This window comes from Dama dama, chromosome 5 (genome assembly GCF_033118175.1).
Source record: "Dama dama isolate Ldn47 chromosome 5, ASM3311817v1, whole genome shotgun sequence".
NCBI classification, from domain to species: Eukaryota; Metazoa; Chordata; class Mammalia; order Artiodactyla; family Cervidae; genus Dama; species Dama dama.
The window spans coordinates 36,412,437-36,428,244 of NC_083685.1; the positions used below are offsets into that span (position 1 = coordinate 36,412,437).

At 34.7% G+C, this 15,808-nt stretch overlaps 1 protein-coding gene across 9 annotated transcripts in view; it reads left to right on the top strand.

The window, feature by feature from the left end:
* Positions 1-15,808, top strand: part of BLTP1 (bridge-like lipid transfer protein family member 1) — a 200,550-nt gene that overhangs the window by 120,942 nt on the left and 63,800 nt on the right. For 8 of the 9 annotated variants that reach the window (XM_061142286.1, XM_061142290.1, XM_061142293.1 and 5 more), the window contains 6 exons: positions 226-932; positions 1,358-1,597; positions 2,105-2,198; positions 4,122-4,172; positions 8,208-8,414; positions 10,113-10,351. In XM_061142286.1, the coding sequence (XP_060998269.1) occupies positions 226-932; positions 1,358-1,597; positions 2,105-2,198; positions 4,122-4,172; positions 8,208-8,414; positions 10,113-10,351 (1,538 nt within the window). The remainder of the gene's footprint in view (positions 1-225; positions 933-1,357; positions 1,598-2,104; positions 2,199-4,121; positions 4,173-8,207; positions 8,415-10,112; positions 10,352-15,808) is intronic. The other variant, XM_061142291.1, reaches the window with a different exon arrangement.

Below are 15,808 nucleotides of genomic sequence, written 5' to 3' on the forward strand. Positions count from 1 at the left end.
TTCTTAAAATTACTGAGTTGTATATAAGTGTGATTTTGACTCGACATAGAATAAGATAAAGAAAGAAGACTTAAGGCCTAGTTTCCAACTTATAAAAATAAGAAGTATGTTGACTTATACTTCACCTTGGAGATTATTTTGCTAACAAGTTAATAAAGACTGTATGATTCTGGGGAAAAAGGAAAAAAACCTTGTCATTTTCTTTTTTTTTTCCCACATTTTTAGGCAAGGTCATGTGAATCTTCCTCCACTTGAGTTCAAACCGGCATTGATGTTGGAAACCTTTAGCATCAGCGCTGTTGTAATGGAAAAATCCGTGTGCACCCCTCAGAACTCCACCAGTGCTCTTTCTTTTCATGATCTCAATAAGCGTTATTATAATACTTTTCACTGCAACTTTACTATTTCCTGTCAGTCAATAAGCCAGCATGTAGATATGGCTTTAGTTCGTCTCATTCATCAATTTAGTACAATGATAGACGACATCAAAGCGACTCAGACTGACATTAAACTTAGCAGATATACAGCTGGATCAGCTTCCCCAACACCTACTTTCAAAACCAGAAAACACCGGGACTTCCGCTCATCTGACTTCAGCCGCAGTTCTAGGGGAAGTCTTAACGGTGGCAATAGAGTAAATAATACAAAGAACAAACGGACCAACAATGAGAATAACAAAAAGGAGTCTCGAAACAAAAATTCATTAGGAAGATCTGAAAGAAGAACTTCAAAAGTGTCTAGGAAAGGTTCAAAAGATGTGGTGGATCATATGACTATCCACATGGATGACTCTGATTCAATTACAGTATCAGAACAAAGTGAGCCTTCAGCCGAGTGCTGGCAGAATATGTATAAATTGCTTAACTTCTATTCACTTATCTCTGATCCAACAGGAATACTGGAAAAATCTTCAGAAACATTTGGACCAGCAGGTAATGGATATTTTTATATTTAAAAAATCTGTTTAGAACAGCAATAATACTAAAAAAAAAAAAAAAAGGTTATTCACCATGTATTCTTATTGTTATAAGAAATGGATAATTGAGTGCATAGGAAGTGGCAGTCACCCAAGGAGAGAGAATAGTGATGGTGATCAGATATTCTACTGCCCCTTTCCCCATCCTTTCTAACTTTTACACAGTCAGCTCTTAAAGAATTCAGACAGACCTGCTTTCAAATACCTGAGTCCTCTATTTATTTTCAAATATGACCATGGGAGAATGGTGGAAATTATCAAAAATCGTTTTGGTGGAGAAGAGGACAAAGAGGGCTGGTGTGGAGTGTGAAGGAAAGAAAAACAAGGTAATGTCCTTCCATTTTGCAGTATCTAAGCCCATATATTTCCATTCACTTAAAGGAGTTCGGAGCCCCACAGAGCCGACATGTAAAGTTGTGTTTGAGAATGAACAAGACAATACTAGTGTGACTAAGAGGAAACGTAGTTTGGTAACTGCTGAACCTCAGCATGTTACTCTGATAGTGTTTGGGATTGGCATGGTGAACCGCACACACCTGGAGGCAGACATTGGTGGGCTGACAATGGAATCGGAACTGAAGAGGATTCATGGCAGTTTTACACTTAAGGAAAAAATGAAAGGTATGATGACATCCTGATACTGGAGTGCCACTTTTCTGAAGAAAGCCAATGCCATGTCTCATAAATTCCTACGTGGTGATTTTTCTTCAGAAAATGGAACTTCCCATTTACATGGATCAAGAGTGCTAGTGTATATAGTTTTTTTCCTATTCTTAATGTTTTCAAATTTTTCTAAATATTCTGTGCTGTGCTGTTCTGAGATTTAAAATGTCATTGGACTATTTAAAGGCATTAGGCTCTTTAATGCATGAATGGCATAGTAAACTACATATTTTGCATTATTCCGGTTTTGACACATAACACATAAAGACTGTATGATGGAAATGGATGGAAAGAAAAACCTTCGAGGAAATTTTTAAAAAATTTGTTCTGGAATAGTTTAAATTTCATTGTACCTTTAAAATTATCTTTTGTCACTGAGTGTATTATGGATGAAATGAAATTTTAATACGAAGTGCAACTAAATTTCCAGAATTCAGTTGTTTTTTTTTTTTTTCACATTTTAAGATGTTTTACATCAAAAGATGACTGAGACATGTGCCACTGCTCATATTGGTGGGGTTAATATTGTGCTGCTTGAAGGGATTACACCAAATATACAGTAAGTGTGTTGTTTTTCTAATTATTAAAGTTGTTTGTTATAGGTTTAGAGGAAACTTAAAATTCATTGGATGAATCCCGTACCTAGTAAGACTTGAGATTTATATAATATTGCCAGATACTGTAATTCTGTCACTAAGAATATCACCAAATGAATTTTTTCAGAAAAATTACTTGCTCCCTTTATATAATTGGTTTACTGCCAGTCCTGCCACCCTAAAAAACTGACTGCCAGTACATTTTAAGATTGTGTAACAGGAAAAATGATTACAGTGTAAATTTAAGTTAGACATGTAAGATGCAAGAGCTCACATAAATCAAATAAGTAAAACAAAATTATAATCAGAAAATAGACTGTCTCTTGATTTTACTAACTAATCATTACCCAGTATTCATGCTGGGTTTCAAAACTTTATCTTGCCATTTTTTCATTTAAATAATTTAACAATAAAGCCTATGAGACCCTCCTAATAGTATAAATAAGCTTTCTACAGTGAATATACCATTCCATATTGCTTTTCTTTTGACTCTTTGCTCTCACCTTTTCATGTTCTCTCTGTGGATCTGTCCAAAATTGTTCTAATAATAATAATTACCTTTATACATGATATTTAGATCACTAATTGGTTGTCAATACATTTAACCATTGACTTTGCTCATACACTTGGGAATATATACCTTCATTCCTAACTTCCTTTCAGTGGAGCAGTTTTATTCTATAACTACAAATTGTATTTTGATAATTTAGTCAGATTTTGAGAATTTGCTCATTTTTAGTAACTAATGTCCTACGATTGTCCCTTAAAGCATCTATCATGCTAAATACTGACAAAATAGAGGATCTAGTTCAATGTTATAAAAATTAAATATTAGTCATAAATTGACTCATTACAGGTCTATTCATGACATTTCATACATGGGTGATATGATGACTGTCTTGGGGAACATTTCCTGAAATGAATGTGTAAATCTTGCTGGGGCAGTTTTGACTTGTGTATCTAGAACCAAAGAGTATATTTCATTATTGCTGCTTAAATGGTCCAGATCACACTTCCTAAGCTGGCATTCTAAAGACCAGAAATTCCAGTAGTTGTGAGATAAGATATTTTTTGACTATTCAGAGTGGGAGGAGGGGTATTATTATGTAATAATTACAATCTAAAGGAGCATCTATTGTGGGGCAGGAACCTCATATACATTATTTAATCCTCACTACAATCCTACTAACTGGGACAGTTTTATCCCCACTGTACAGAATAATAAATCGAGATTTGGAAAGATCAGAGTGTTTTCCTAAAATGCTTAAAGTCACACAGTCAGTAAGAAGAGGTGCCTGAATCTCCACACCTTCTACCTCACTATGATGCCTCAAAGAAAGTCACCACAGACTTGGGTTTCATGATTCCTTTGTTGCCTCTGAATTCAAAGTATCATGGTTACTTTAACCTATTCAGAAGTACCACAAATTTCTTTAAATGTCTCCTGTGTTTTATTTACTCCATCCTCTCAAAACTCTTACTTCCATTATCTAAGAGAAGGCTTCAAATAGTGTCTAAATTTGCAGAACAGATTTATAAAATAATTTTAAGTGTTAGTTGATTTTTTTTTTTTGCCTTTAAAAAAAGAGGTCAAACCAAGATGCCTTAACTTTTTCATTAAAAAGGTAAAACTTTCCTTATTACTCGCTGCCAAACTCTAATAGTGTTAATAAGACTTTCTGGATTTATTCTTTGGGTTTTCATTTCTAGTTTCAATTAAAAGGAAATGGAACTTCAAAAAAAGTTGAAAAAGTTCTTCGAGTGAAAATTTTTTAAATGGGAAATAAAAGCTTTCCAGATGATTGGTCATATTGTAACTAATTTATGCATGAATGTTTATTTGCTTCCTTTTGTTTTCCTGCTTTCTCTTGAATCTTCATCTGTAGACTGGAGGATTTTCCTACATCTCCTACAAGCACAGCCAAACAAGAGTTTCTGTATGTCATTATTATTCTTTTTCATTGACTTTGTGATTAACATCATATTGGATAGTTTTAGAGATAAAATATTAATATTTATCTGCATGGCTGTGAATGTATGTAGTTAGTTACTATTTTGTAGCTTTAATATAGATCCTTTCATAGATTATACAGTTTGCTAATATTCATGAAAAACACACAGGTAAGAACTACCTTTTTGGTAATTCATACCTTGTTTTATTGTTGAAATATTGAAAATTGTAGTTGTATGTTGCTTTGTGCTCTTTTAAGACCTGTTAATATTGAAATTTATATTATCACAAATCCTCGTTAATATTGGATGTGATAATAGAAGCTGAAATTTTTAACTTTGCGAGAGTTTTGACAATTTGTAAAACTAATTATTAAAACACTAATATATGAAAATATCTACCTTGCTCATCCTTCTAATTCTGTCTTTAAGATGTAGAGAGTTTGCTGCTCAATTGTCAAATTTTTATGTGGCTTTTATACTGTATATACTTTAATATTTTTGATTGGCTTGATTTTACCTATGTATATCTGATATTTTGTGGTAGTGAGCTATAGCAAGCATTATGTATAAATATTTGTCATGTGAATCTTATTACCTCCATGACAATTTAGTATGTTACTTAGCACTGATTATTTATTTGAACATTTTCTATAAAATTCAAGTATGCTGAATAAATTTAGTTGAATCTGCATATTTTGTTCCAGGCTAGTAAGATTATCAATACCTGGTGAGATTGATTTCACTGTGTATTGATAATGGCCATAGACAAAATATCATCAATCAACAACCCTTTTTTGGGATTATCTGTGATCTATATCATTTCATCAACCAATTAAAGTCCTAATAAAGAATAAATGCACTAATACTAAATTAGAAAATTGTTTTTTGGAAACCACTCTTGCATATTAATATCATGTTAAAAGGTATATAAAAAAATAGCAGTTTCCACTTTAGTAGTTGTAATAGCTAGAGAAGATGTGTTGTTTCTGTTTTAATCACTGAGTTCTGTGGATGTATAACAAAAAAATAAGCATGGCTTTAGAAAGGATGCTTTTTAATGGCTGAAGATCACATCTTCATCCAGTCAACTAATTAGGTTTCTAGGTTACAAATTATTGTCTACACACTATGTTAGGTTTCAGAGATGGAACGGTAAGGAAATAATAGGCAGTTCCTATCATAATATCACTTTATAGGCCTGCTCGCTCCTTTTTCAGGCCTTCCTGTTCAGAGAGTTAACATATAAAGTACAATTGCCAAGTAGGAAAGAAAGTTCCAGTGATTTTTAATAGATAACTAGATAATATGCGATCATAACATTCTCTGTCCCCACTGTAGAGATTTTCAGGCAAAACTGAATTGAGGCAGGCAGCATGGCTCAGGGTGCCTTCCTTTTCTGGCCCCTAAAGTTTGGGCCTGCATGGTCAAGGAAGTAGGGTAGGGTTGGAGATAGAGATAAAGTGAGTCAAAGTATCAAAGTGAAGTCTTCAGTCCTGTCCAACTCTTTGTGACCCCATGGACTGTAGCCTACCAGGCTCCTTCCTCCTTGGGATTCTCCAGGCAAGAATATTGGAGTGGGTTGCCATTTCCTCCTCCAGGGGATCTTCCTGACTCAGGGGTCAACCCCGGTCTCCTGCACTGCAGGCAGATGCTTTAACCTCTAAGCCACCAGGGAGATAGAGACAGTGAGGCCCTAAATTAAATCCTCAAATTCTTAACCTGCATGGATGAGCGTGGCTGGCCTGCCTGTAAGGCCCTATTGTCTGGACACAGGAAGAAAAAGAAGATGAGGAAAACTCATTGCCTCATTAGACACTGTGGTCACTATAACTTAGGTTCAGAGTGCATCTAGCAGAACTTTGTCAAATAGACCAGTGCTGTCAATGAATTCTCAAACTTCTTGGTCACTTGCTGTGAACTTTTTACATACATGAGGCATGCCTGGCATGCTACAGGTTTTTATACTCATCTGTTTAAAAAGACTTTGACTACTTTTCTGTGTAAAAGTCTACTACATGTTTTATGATATAGATTAAGGCACAGCTCTTTTAAGAGTTAAAATAGAATTATGAATAGTTAATTCATTTGGCAGCTTGTAAATTGTTTAATCCCACATTCTGGGTCTCCTTACATCTTTAACATGTACAGTGTGACAAGAGTTAATCAGATTCTCTGCGGTGTCTGGCTCAGTTTGATCAATGTAGAACTATCCTGTTGTCTAGCTCCAAGAAACGTTACTCAACGCTATAGTCATGAGCTCATTTATGTAGCCTCCAGTGTGAATGAAGCCCTCTGGAGTTGGGCAACAGAGTCCTTGAAGTTCTTAACATCACAGTTTCCACTGGTAATAGCACAGATCTGCAGTAGCAGAGTAGTCAGCGCTTTCTAGTCTAACATTTGGTGTATAATTGAAAATCAAGTGTTGTGTATAGGCTAATATAATCAAAAGTAACATTAAAGGAGACTTCTATAGATTATAAAGGTAAAATAGTAAAATAAGTGTAGAATTTCTTGACTGTCATGATGACTTTTTTGTAAATTTATGCTTTTTTTTAATTTATGCCTATTTTATTCAAGCAGTGAATGCTATTCACAAGTATAAAGTCCTTTGCATTTTAGCATCATCTAAGTGTTTTGGCTTATGTTGAAATTGATTTTAAAATGGAATCTTTTTATTATTAGAATAAGATTCAAAATTCAGTAACTAGTCAGCATTCTAGAATCTACCATCATTCTGGTTAGAACAGTTCCATAGATTACTTTTTTCCTTTCTCTAATCAGTGATAGTCTTTGAAAGTAGTTTCCTTTAAAGAAGAAGGCAGATATAGTTCTGTAGTAATCATTTTTTGAGTTAGTATATTACCTGGATTTCACTATCTGTAAATAATCAAAACTTCTGATAGAACTACTCTTATGCTTCTCAAGATTTATTCTAATATAAGTTAAATGGAATGCATTGATTGCTTAGAGCCTTGAGACTATACTTAAATTCTCAATGAATCCTTTGTAGCCCAAGTAGAGATAAATGTGTGTGAACTGATCTGTAGTTAATATGAAATTTGCACTTTGTGTGTTTTGCTTAATCTGTTCTCAAGCATCCTTTGCCCATTTGAAAGATAACATTTATGTTAAGCTTTCATTTTATTACAGGGCCTTTAGTGGTGTAGTTCACTGACATGAATCTTTCTGTCATATGTGTCAAGACTGCCTCATCCTAACTTTTACATACATGATTTTCACAACATGCTTTCTGTGGAATCTCACAGTTGTAGTGTTGAGTCATTCTGCTGTACTTCTTTCTGCTCATTTATTTCACAAAATTCAATGAGTGTCTGCCATGTTCAAAGCATTGTTCTAGGTATTGGAAGGAAAAAGACAAGAAACCAAGAAAGACTATTTCTGTGTTATATCTGCACCAGTAAAACTTCCTAATTTTTACCTAAGTAGTAGTTACTCTTCATGAATTGGACTTCTATCATTTCTTTGCCGCTCACTGAAAATTTAAAAAATGGAAAATGCAAGTTGAATTTCATCTTTCTCATTAATTTCTTTTAACTTATTAGGTGATTATAAGATTAATTTCTTTGACTGATTAGATTTTAAGAGGTATAATGGTGTTTTTCTTCCTTTTGAAGTTCACTGTCTATATTTTCTTAGTGGTTGTAGAGATGCCTGAAATAAGTTGAAGAAAAATGGAGTTCTGAATGGGGAAAAATAAAAATGGAATTTTGTGTTGTATATGTGTAATATGTCAGTGTTCATTCTCTTCCATGTAAGCACATACATATATTCTTCTGTCAACTCTTTATTAAAGAAATAGAATAATATTCCATACAAATAGAATAAAATATATGTCAGTAATTTTAGAAGATATTATTTATTCAGTATGATTTAAATGCATGAAAAATCTTATTTACTTCAATAAATGATTTAAATGCATTTGTCTTGCTCTCAAAATACATTTTCAAAATTTCTCTTTATTTGACCATATTTTAATGATCCTCCTTCTCTGTTAATAGAACTGTAGTGAAATGTAGTATTGCCAAGTCCCAAGCCCTCTACAGTGCCCAGAGGGGACTGAAGACTAACAATGCCGCCGTGTTCAAAGTAGGAGCTATCAGCATCAATATTCCCCAGCACCCTGCCACCTTGCACAGCATGATGGTTCGGAGTTCTCACCAACTGTCTAAGCAGATCTCAGATCTCATCAGACAGCCTTCTACAGCGTAAGTTATGTATTCAGGTTTTGTGATTCTGTTTAGTATTTCACGTCATTTTTTCCTGTGTTAACAGTAGTTTGGAGGAAGACAGAGGTTATATCTAGAGTAGTGACTATTATGGATAGTGGGGCGAGTGAAAAGTAGCTAAACATGATTGTGGAAGAATCATATTGAAGTAGTGTGTATTATTGAAGTAGTGTGTTACAGATGGAATTGTCAGTCTTTCATATTGTATCAGTAAAGCTTAGGAGAGCCTAAGGATTAGTGGACATTATAAAGAGGTACTACTAAAAGGCAAACTGAAGAATTCTAGGACTGTAACAATCTTTATTTCCTTTAATTTCATTGAAATTTGTGACTACATAGATTTATAAAGTTGCAGGGCCATTTATGTCTCATGCATGGTTTTGTGCTGTCCTTCATATGAAATTCTTGTATGTGGTTCAAAGAAGGATTTGATAGTGTCATTTACATGTTTTAAAAGGCAGTGAATGGGACTTCTGCAGAGTAACCTTTACCCAGGGTTTGTACTGCTGAGTTCTTTTCCTGGTCTCCAAAGCTGTAACTAAGGAATAACTAATAAAAATTTAAGTAAAAGGTAAAAGTTTGCCTTGTTACATTTCCTTTTTTCCTAGTCTATAAGGCAGAAAGACATTAGTGTGTTTTTTGATGGTGGCTTAAAGCAGTGATTTTTTTCCCAGTTTGTTCTATCTTGATCTTTAAATTCTGATGTAGTATTAATTCATGTCTAGTTGATTAAGTAGTAATAACTCACATGTTTTTCCTGCCACTGGAATATTAAATCCAGAATGTATATATGAGCCTTAGTTATAAAATTCTCTAAGGAATTTTTTCTTATTATAATATATTGGCAAACAGAGTGGAGTAGTTAGAAAAAAAATGACTCTAGAGTCAAACTGCATGTGTGCTCAGTCCCTAAGTCATGTCCAATTCTTTGCAGACACAACTGTAGCCTGCCAGGGTCCTTCTGTCCATGGCATTTTCCAGGCAAGAGCACTGGAGTGGGTTGCCATTTCCTTCTCCAGGGGATCTCCCCGACCCAGGGATTGAACTCACATCTCCTGCACTGGCAGGAGCCACCAGGGAAGCCCAGAGTCGGACTGACTGAATTCAAAACTGATTTTACAGCTTCATAGCTGTGCTTCCTCATTGGTAAAATGAAGATAATAGTACCTACTCACAGGATTTTGTTAGATGAATAAATGATATGAAATGCAGAAGGCACTAAGAATAGTACCTGGCACATAGGAAGCACTCAGATAACTATTATTTGTTTTTGTTGATGTTAGTTATTATTATTCATAGTGGTAGTGATAATAGTGGCAAATAATAGTAATACTATTATATCAACAGAATTGCATGATGGTTAATCTGGAATCTGGAATCAGACAAACTTCTGGTTTCACATTAACGATATGAATGACCTTGGGGCAGCCTTAACATCCAGTTTATATTGTTGTTACTTCTTGTTTACTTTTCCAGATCATCATTTCTCAGTGGTTGTTTGAGGAAGACTTAATATGATCTGGTATTGGAAAGAAAACGTGTTCACAGTTCATTTTTGCTATTTTTCATTGAAAATTCCAATTTTATGCAATTTTTATTTTTTATACAATTTAAATCTTAGTAGCTGTTCTGTTTGTGTCCCTTTTTCACCTTTTAAACTTTCTTTTTGCTTTATAGCCCACAGCCTGTAAAAGAAGATATTGCAACCCCCCTACCTTCTGAAAAAACCCCAACAAGTGTTAACCAAACTCCTATCGAAACAAATGAATTTCCTCAACTACCAGAAGGTTTAGAGAAGAAGCCTATCGTCCTTAAGTTCAGCGCCATGTTAGATGGTATAGCCATTGGAGCAGCACTTTTACCATCTCTGAAAGCAGAATACAAGATGGGACGAATGAGAAGCCACGGAATGACAGGTAACATTGACATTTGAATTCATTCTTAAAATTTATGAGTGGATTTGAGTATTAGTAATATTTTGGTGAAAGGCAAATTTGGTTTTATAGATTTATATGAAAATTTAAATAATTTTAATCAAAACACTTTTAAATTTCATTAACCGTGTGTTTCATTCAGTCAAGTGAAAATAGCAACACACTTCATTGAGTGACCATCATGGACCCTGTTCTCTTTGAAGTCTTTGGAGTTATCCACTATTTAGAGACCATTTCCAACTTAAGTTGAACACATTTTTACATCTGTTAGGTTCCTATAACCTGAATAACTTGGTTTATTTTCACACTGAGTATGTTTAGCTTTAATCGGAGGTTATTTGACTTCTTCAAAATAGCTACTTTATAAGGTTTTGTGATGCTTATGTATCCTCTCCAAAAGCACTTTGCTGTTGTATTTTTTTTTCTGAAATGTATCCCATGCTTTTGTAAGTGTGCTGATTATATACATAGAGTTTAAACAACTATAAACTCACCAACCCATTGCATTTTCTAAGAATTAAAACATTACCAGAACTTTGAAGGCTCCTTCAGGAAATGTTATTACTGCCAGATAATATTCCCCATGATTGCTTTGCAAAATAACTACTATCATGAATTTTGTGTTACTCATTTCTTTTGCTTTTCTTGATAGACTCATAAGTGATTCTAAGTTGTTGTTGCCTGTTTTAAACTTTATTCATATGAAGTCCCACTAATGAATTTTTTAACTGGGATTTTTTTTGTTACACATTTTATTTGAGATTTTTCCATTCATGTTCTTTGGTCCATTCATTTTTCAGTGAAATATAATAGTCCATTAAGTGATTATATAACAGTTTACATATCCATTCTGCTCTTGATGGACTTTTGGCTCATTTTACATTTTTGCTGTTACATTTATTCTCAAACACATCTTCTGATGCACATGTGCAAGAGTTTCTCAAGGGTATTTACTTACGAGTGATACAGCTAGGTTGTGGGGTAAATACATCTTCAGTTTTATGAGGAAATGCAAAACTATTTACTGTAATGCTTGTGTCCACCAGTATTGGATGAGAGTTCCCACTATGCACATCCTTGCCAGTATTATCTCGGTATTGTCTGACTTTAAAATTATTGTTTGTCTGGTAAATGTAAAGTGGTATCTCATGGTTTTAGTTTATGTTTCTATAATTATTAATGGAGCTGAAGTTTTAAATGTGATTAAGAAATCCTTAGGAGCTTCCCAGGTGGAGCTAGTGGTAAAGAACCTTCCTGCCATTGCAGGAAACATAAGGGATGTAGATTCAATCCCTGGGTCAGGAGACCCCCTAGAGGAGGGCATGGCAGCCCACTCCATTATTCTTGCCTGGAGAATCCCATGGACAGAGGAGCCTGGTGGGCTCCAGTCCATAGGGTCTCACAAGAGTCAGACACGACTGAAGTGATTTAGCACAGCACACATAAGAAATGCTTATATTTTCTTATATGAACACCTGTTGAAGGCACTTGTTTGTTTTCTGCCCATTTTACCATTGCATTATTTGTACTTTTCTTGGCTACAGGAATTCCTTGTACATCTTGTATATTAAACCTTCAGTGTTACATGTTCAGCATATATTGTCACTCAGAAGCTTATTTCATTTTTCGGTCTTTTGATCAACAGATATTCTTCAATTTTAACTTAATTGAATTTACCAATATTTGCTTGTTTTATTGTGTATTTTTGTGTCTTGAAATACTTCTGTTACCAGGATCATGAAAACATTCTCTTGTATTTACTATTAAACCAAGTTTTGCTTTTCATATTTAAGTTCCTAATCTGTAACGAATTGAGTATTTTTTTCCTTTAATTTGGTATGGAGTAATATGCATAACCAGTTATCTCAGCATCATGTATTGACTATTCTGTCCTTTTTTTCAGTGGTAATTCAACTTTGTTATCTATTAAGTGTTTATGTATATGGATGTCTGGTTCAGGGATCTCTATTATGCCTCAGTGGCCTGTTTACACCAGTATCATACTGATATCTGACTTTTCCTTCTTTAGAGGTTGTCATGGTAGTTTTTGCTTATCTGCTTCTTTATATACATTTTAGAGTCAGTTTGCCTAGTTCCTTGAAAAAGCCTGTTTGGATTTTTATAGAAATGTAATTAAATCTGTAGACTTACTTAGGGTAGAACTTACGGTATTAATGACAACTAATACAGTATTTAACCTTCTTATTGCTTCATATTTCTATCTTTCTGTTTCTTTAGATCTTCTTCAGTGTTTTTCAGTAAAGTTTATAATTTTTCAACCTAAGGGTTTTATGTATCTGTTGTAAGATATCTTTGTTTACTTTAGATATCTAGGTAGCTTATGTTATTGTTATTACAAGTGGTATATTTTATAAAAGGGCATTTTAAACTATTGGTGGTATGTACAAATCAGCTTGATCATTTTATGTTACTTTTAAACTCAGAAGTTATGTTAAACTATTTTATTATTACTAATAATATTCTTTAAATTTCCTAAGTAAATGTTTATACATTTGCAAACATTACTTTTGTGTCTTCCTTTCCAGTCTTAATGCCATTTTATTTATTTCTCTTCTCTCATTTTGCCTCTACTACAGTGTTCAATATAAGGGATATTGTGTGCATCCTTGTCTTACTGCCATTTTTTAAGGGAATTAATATTTCACCAGTGAATATAATCTTTGCTATTTGTTTTAGTTCAGTTGTTTTTATCAGGTTAAGAAAATTTACTTTTATTCCTAGTGTGCTGAGTTTCTATGAATAATTTGTGAATCCTTATTATTGAATACTTTTTTCAATCTGTTAAAATATTTTTCTCTATTCTATTAACATTATAAATTACATTAATCGTTATAAAACTTATATACCCATATGTGAATCAGTTCAATTCAGTCGCTTAGTCTTTGCGACCCCATGGACTGCAGCACATCAGGCCTCCATGTCCCCCACCAGCTCACAGAGCTTACTCAAACTCATGTCCATAGAGTTGATGATGCCATCCAACCATATCATCCTTTGTCTATGCCTTCTCCTCCTGCCTTCAATCTTTCCCAGAATCAGGGTCTTTTCCTGTGAGTCAGTTCTTTGCATCAGGTGGCCAAAGTACTGGAGTTTCAGCTTCAGCATCAGTCCTTCCAATGACTATTCAGGACTGATTTCCTTTAGGATGGACTGGTTGGATCTCCATGCAGTCCAAGGACTCTCAAGAGTCTTCTCTGACACCACAGTTCAAAAGCATCAGTTCTGTGACACTCAGCTTTCTTTGTATTCCAACTGTCACATCCATACATGACCACTGGAAAAACCATAGCCTTGACTAGACAGACCTTTGTTGGCAAAGTAATGTCTCTGCTTTTTAATATGCTGTCTAGGTTGGTCTTAGCTTTTCTTCCAAGGAACAAGCATCTTTTAATTTCATGGCTGCAGTCACCACCTGCAGTGATTTTGGAGCCCAAAAAAATAAAGTCTGCCACTGTTTCCATTGTTTCCCCATCTATTTGCCATGAAGTGGTGGGACCAGATGCCATGATTTTAGTTTTCTGAATGTTGAGTATTAAGCCAACTTTTTCACTCTCCTGTTTCACTTTCATCAAGAAGCTCTTTAGTTCTTCTTCACTTTCTGCCGTAAGGGTGATGTCTTCTGCATATCTGAGGTTATTGATACTTCTCCCGGCAGTCTTGATTCCAGCCTGTGCTTCATCCAGCCCAGCATTTCTCATGATGTATTCTGCGTATAAGGTAAATAACCAGAGTGACAGTATACAGCCTTGATGTACTCCTTTCCTGATTTGAAGCCAGTCCGTTGTTCCATGTCTGGTTCTAACTGTTGCTTCTTGACCTGCATACAGATTTCTCAGGAGACCGGTCAGATGGTCTGGTATTCCCATCTCTTGAAGAATTTTCCACAGTTTGTTGTGATCCACACAGTCAAAGGCTTTGGCATAGTCAGTAAAGCAGAAATAGATGTTTTTTTTTGGAACTCTCTTGCTTTTTTGATGATCCAACGGATGTTGGCAATCTGATCTCTGGTTCCTCTGCCTTTTCTAAAACCAGCTTGAACATCTGGAAGTTCACAGTTCACGTACTGTTGAAGCCTGGTTTGGAAAATTTTTAGCATTATTTTGCTAGCATGTGAGATGAGTGCAATTGTGCAGTAGTTTGGACATTCTTTGGCATTGGAATGAAACTGACCTTTTCCAGTCCTGTGGCCACTGCTAGTTTTCGAAATTTGCTGGCATATTAAGTGCAGCACTTTCACAGCATCATCTTTTAGGAATTGAAATAACTCAACTGGAATTCCATCACCTCCACTAGTTTTGTTCTTACAGTGATGCTTCATAAGGCCCACTTTACTTTTATTTCCAGGATGTCTGGGTCTAGGTGAGTGATCATACCATCGTGGTTATCTGGGTCATGAAGATCTTTTTTGTATAGTTTTCTGTGTATTCTTGCCACGTCTTCTTAATAATCTTCTGCTTCTGTTAGGTTCATACCATTTCTGTCCTTTATTGTGTACATCTTTGCATGAAATGTTCCCTTGGTATCTCTAATTTTCTTGAAGAGATTTCTAGTCTTTCCCATTCTGTTGTTTTCCTCTATTTCTTTGCATTGATTGCTAAGGAAGGCTTTCTTATCTCTCCTTGCTATTCTTTGGAACTCTACATTCAAATGGGTACATCTTTCCTTTTCTCCTTTGCCTATTGCATCTTTTCTTTTCTCCGCTATTTGTAAGACCTCCTCAGACAACCATTTTGCCATTTTGCATTTCCTTTTCATGGGGATGGTCTTGATCACTGCCTCCTGTACAGTGTCACAAACCTCAGTCCATAGTTCTTCAGGCATTTTGTCTATCAGATCTAATCCCTTGAATCCATTTGTCACTTCAGCTGTGTGTATGGGATTTGATATAGGTCATACCTGAATGGTCTACTGATTTTCCCTTACTTTCTTCAATTTAAGTCTGAATTTGGCAATAAGGATTTGTGAATAAATGTATTTATTTATATGTGTGTGTGTGTGTAGTGTGTGTATGTGTATGTATTTATTCCTGGCCACAGATCTTGATTTTAATAAAGTTTCTGCTACTCTTTAATTCCCTCATAAGGAATTGGGGAAATTTGGCCTGAATAATGGTACAGGTTGTATATTTATAATTGAACAACTGCATGCCAAATTGTTGATTTAAGTGTTTAGAACCAGCAGTAAACTACAACTCATACCATATCCTTATTTGGAATATGGTCCCATTATTAATTATTGTTAAAGTCAAAGATACATGCAATTATATAATTTTATACTTGATGAATGTTTTCAGTGAGTATAATTTAATTGATTTGACAGTTTCACTGTCCCGTTGCATACCAAGTCGGGATCAGGAGGCAAGTTATCAACTGCTAACTGTTCTCTGTGAAGAAAACATTGTGTGGATTAGTGTTTTCT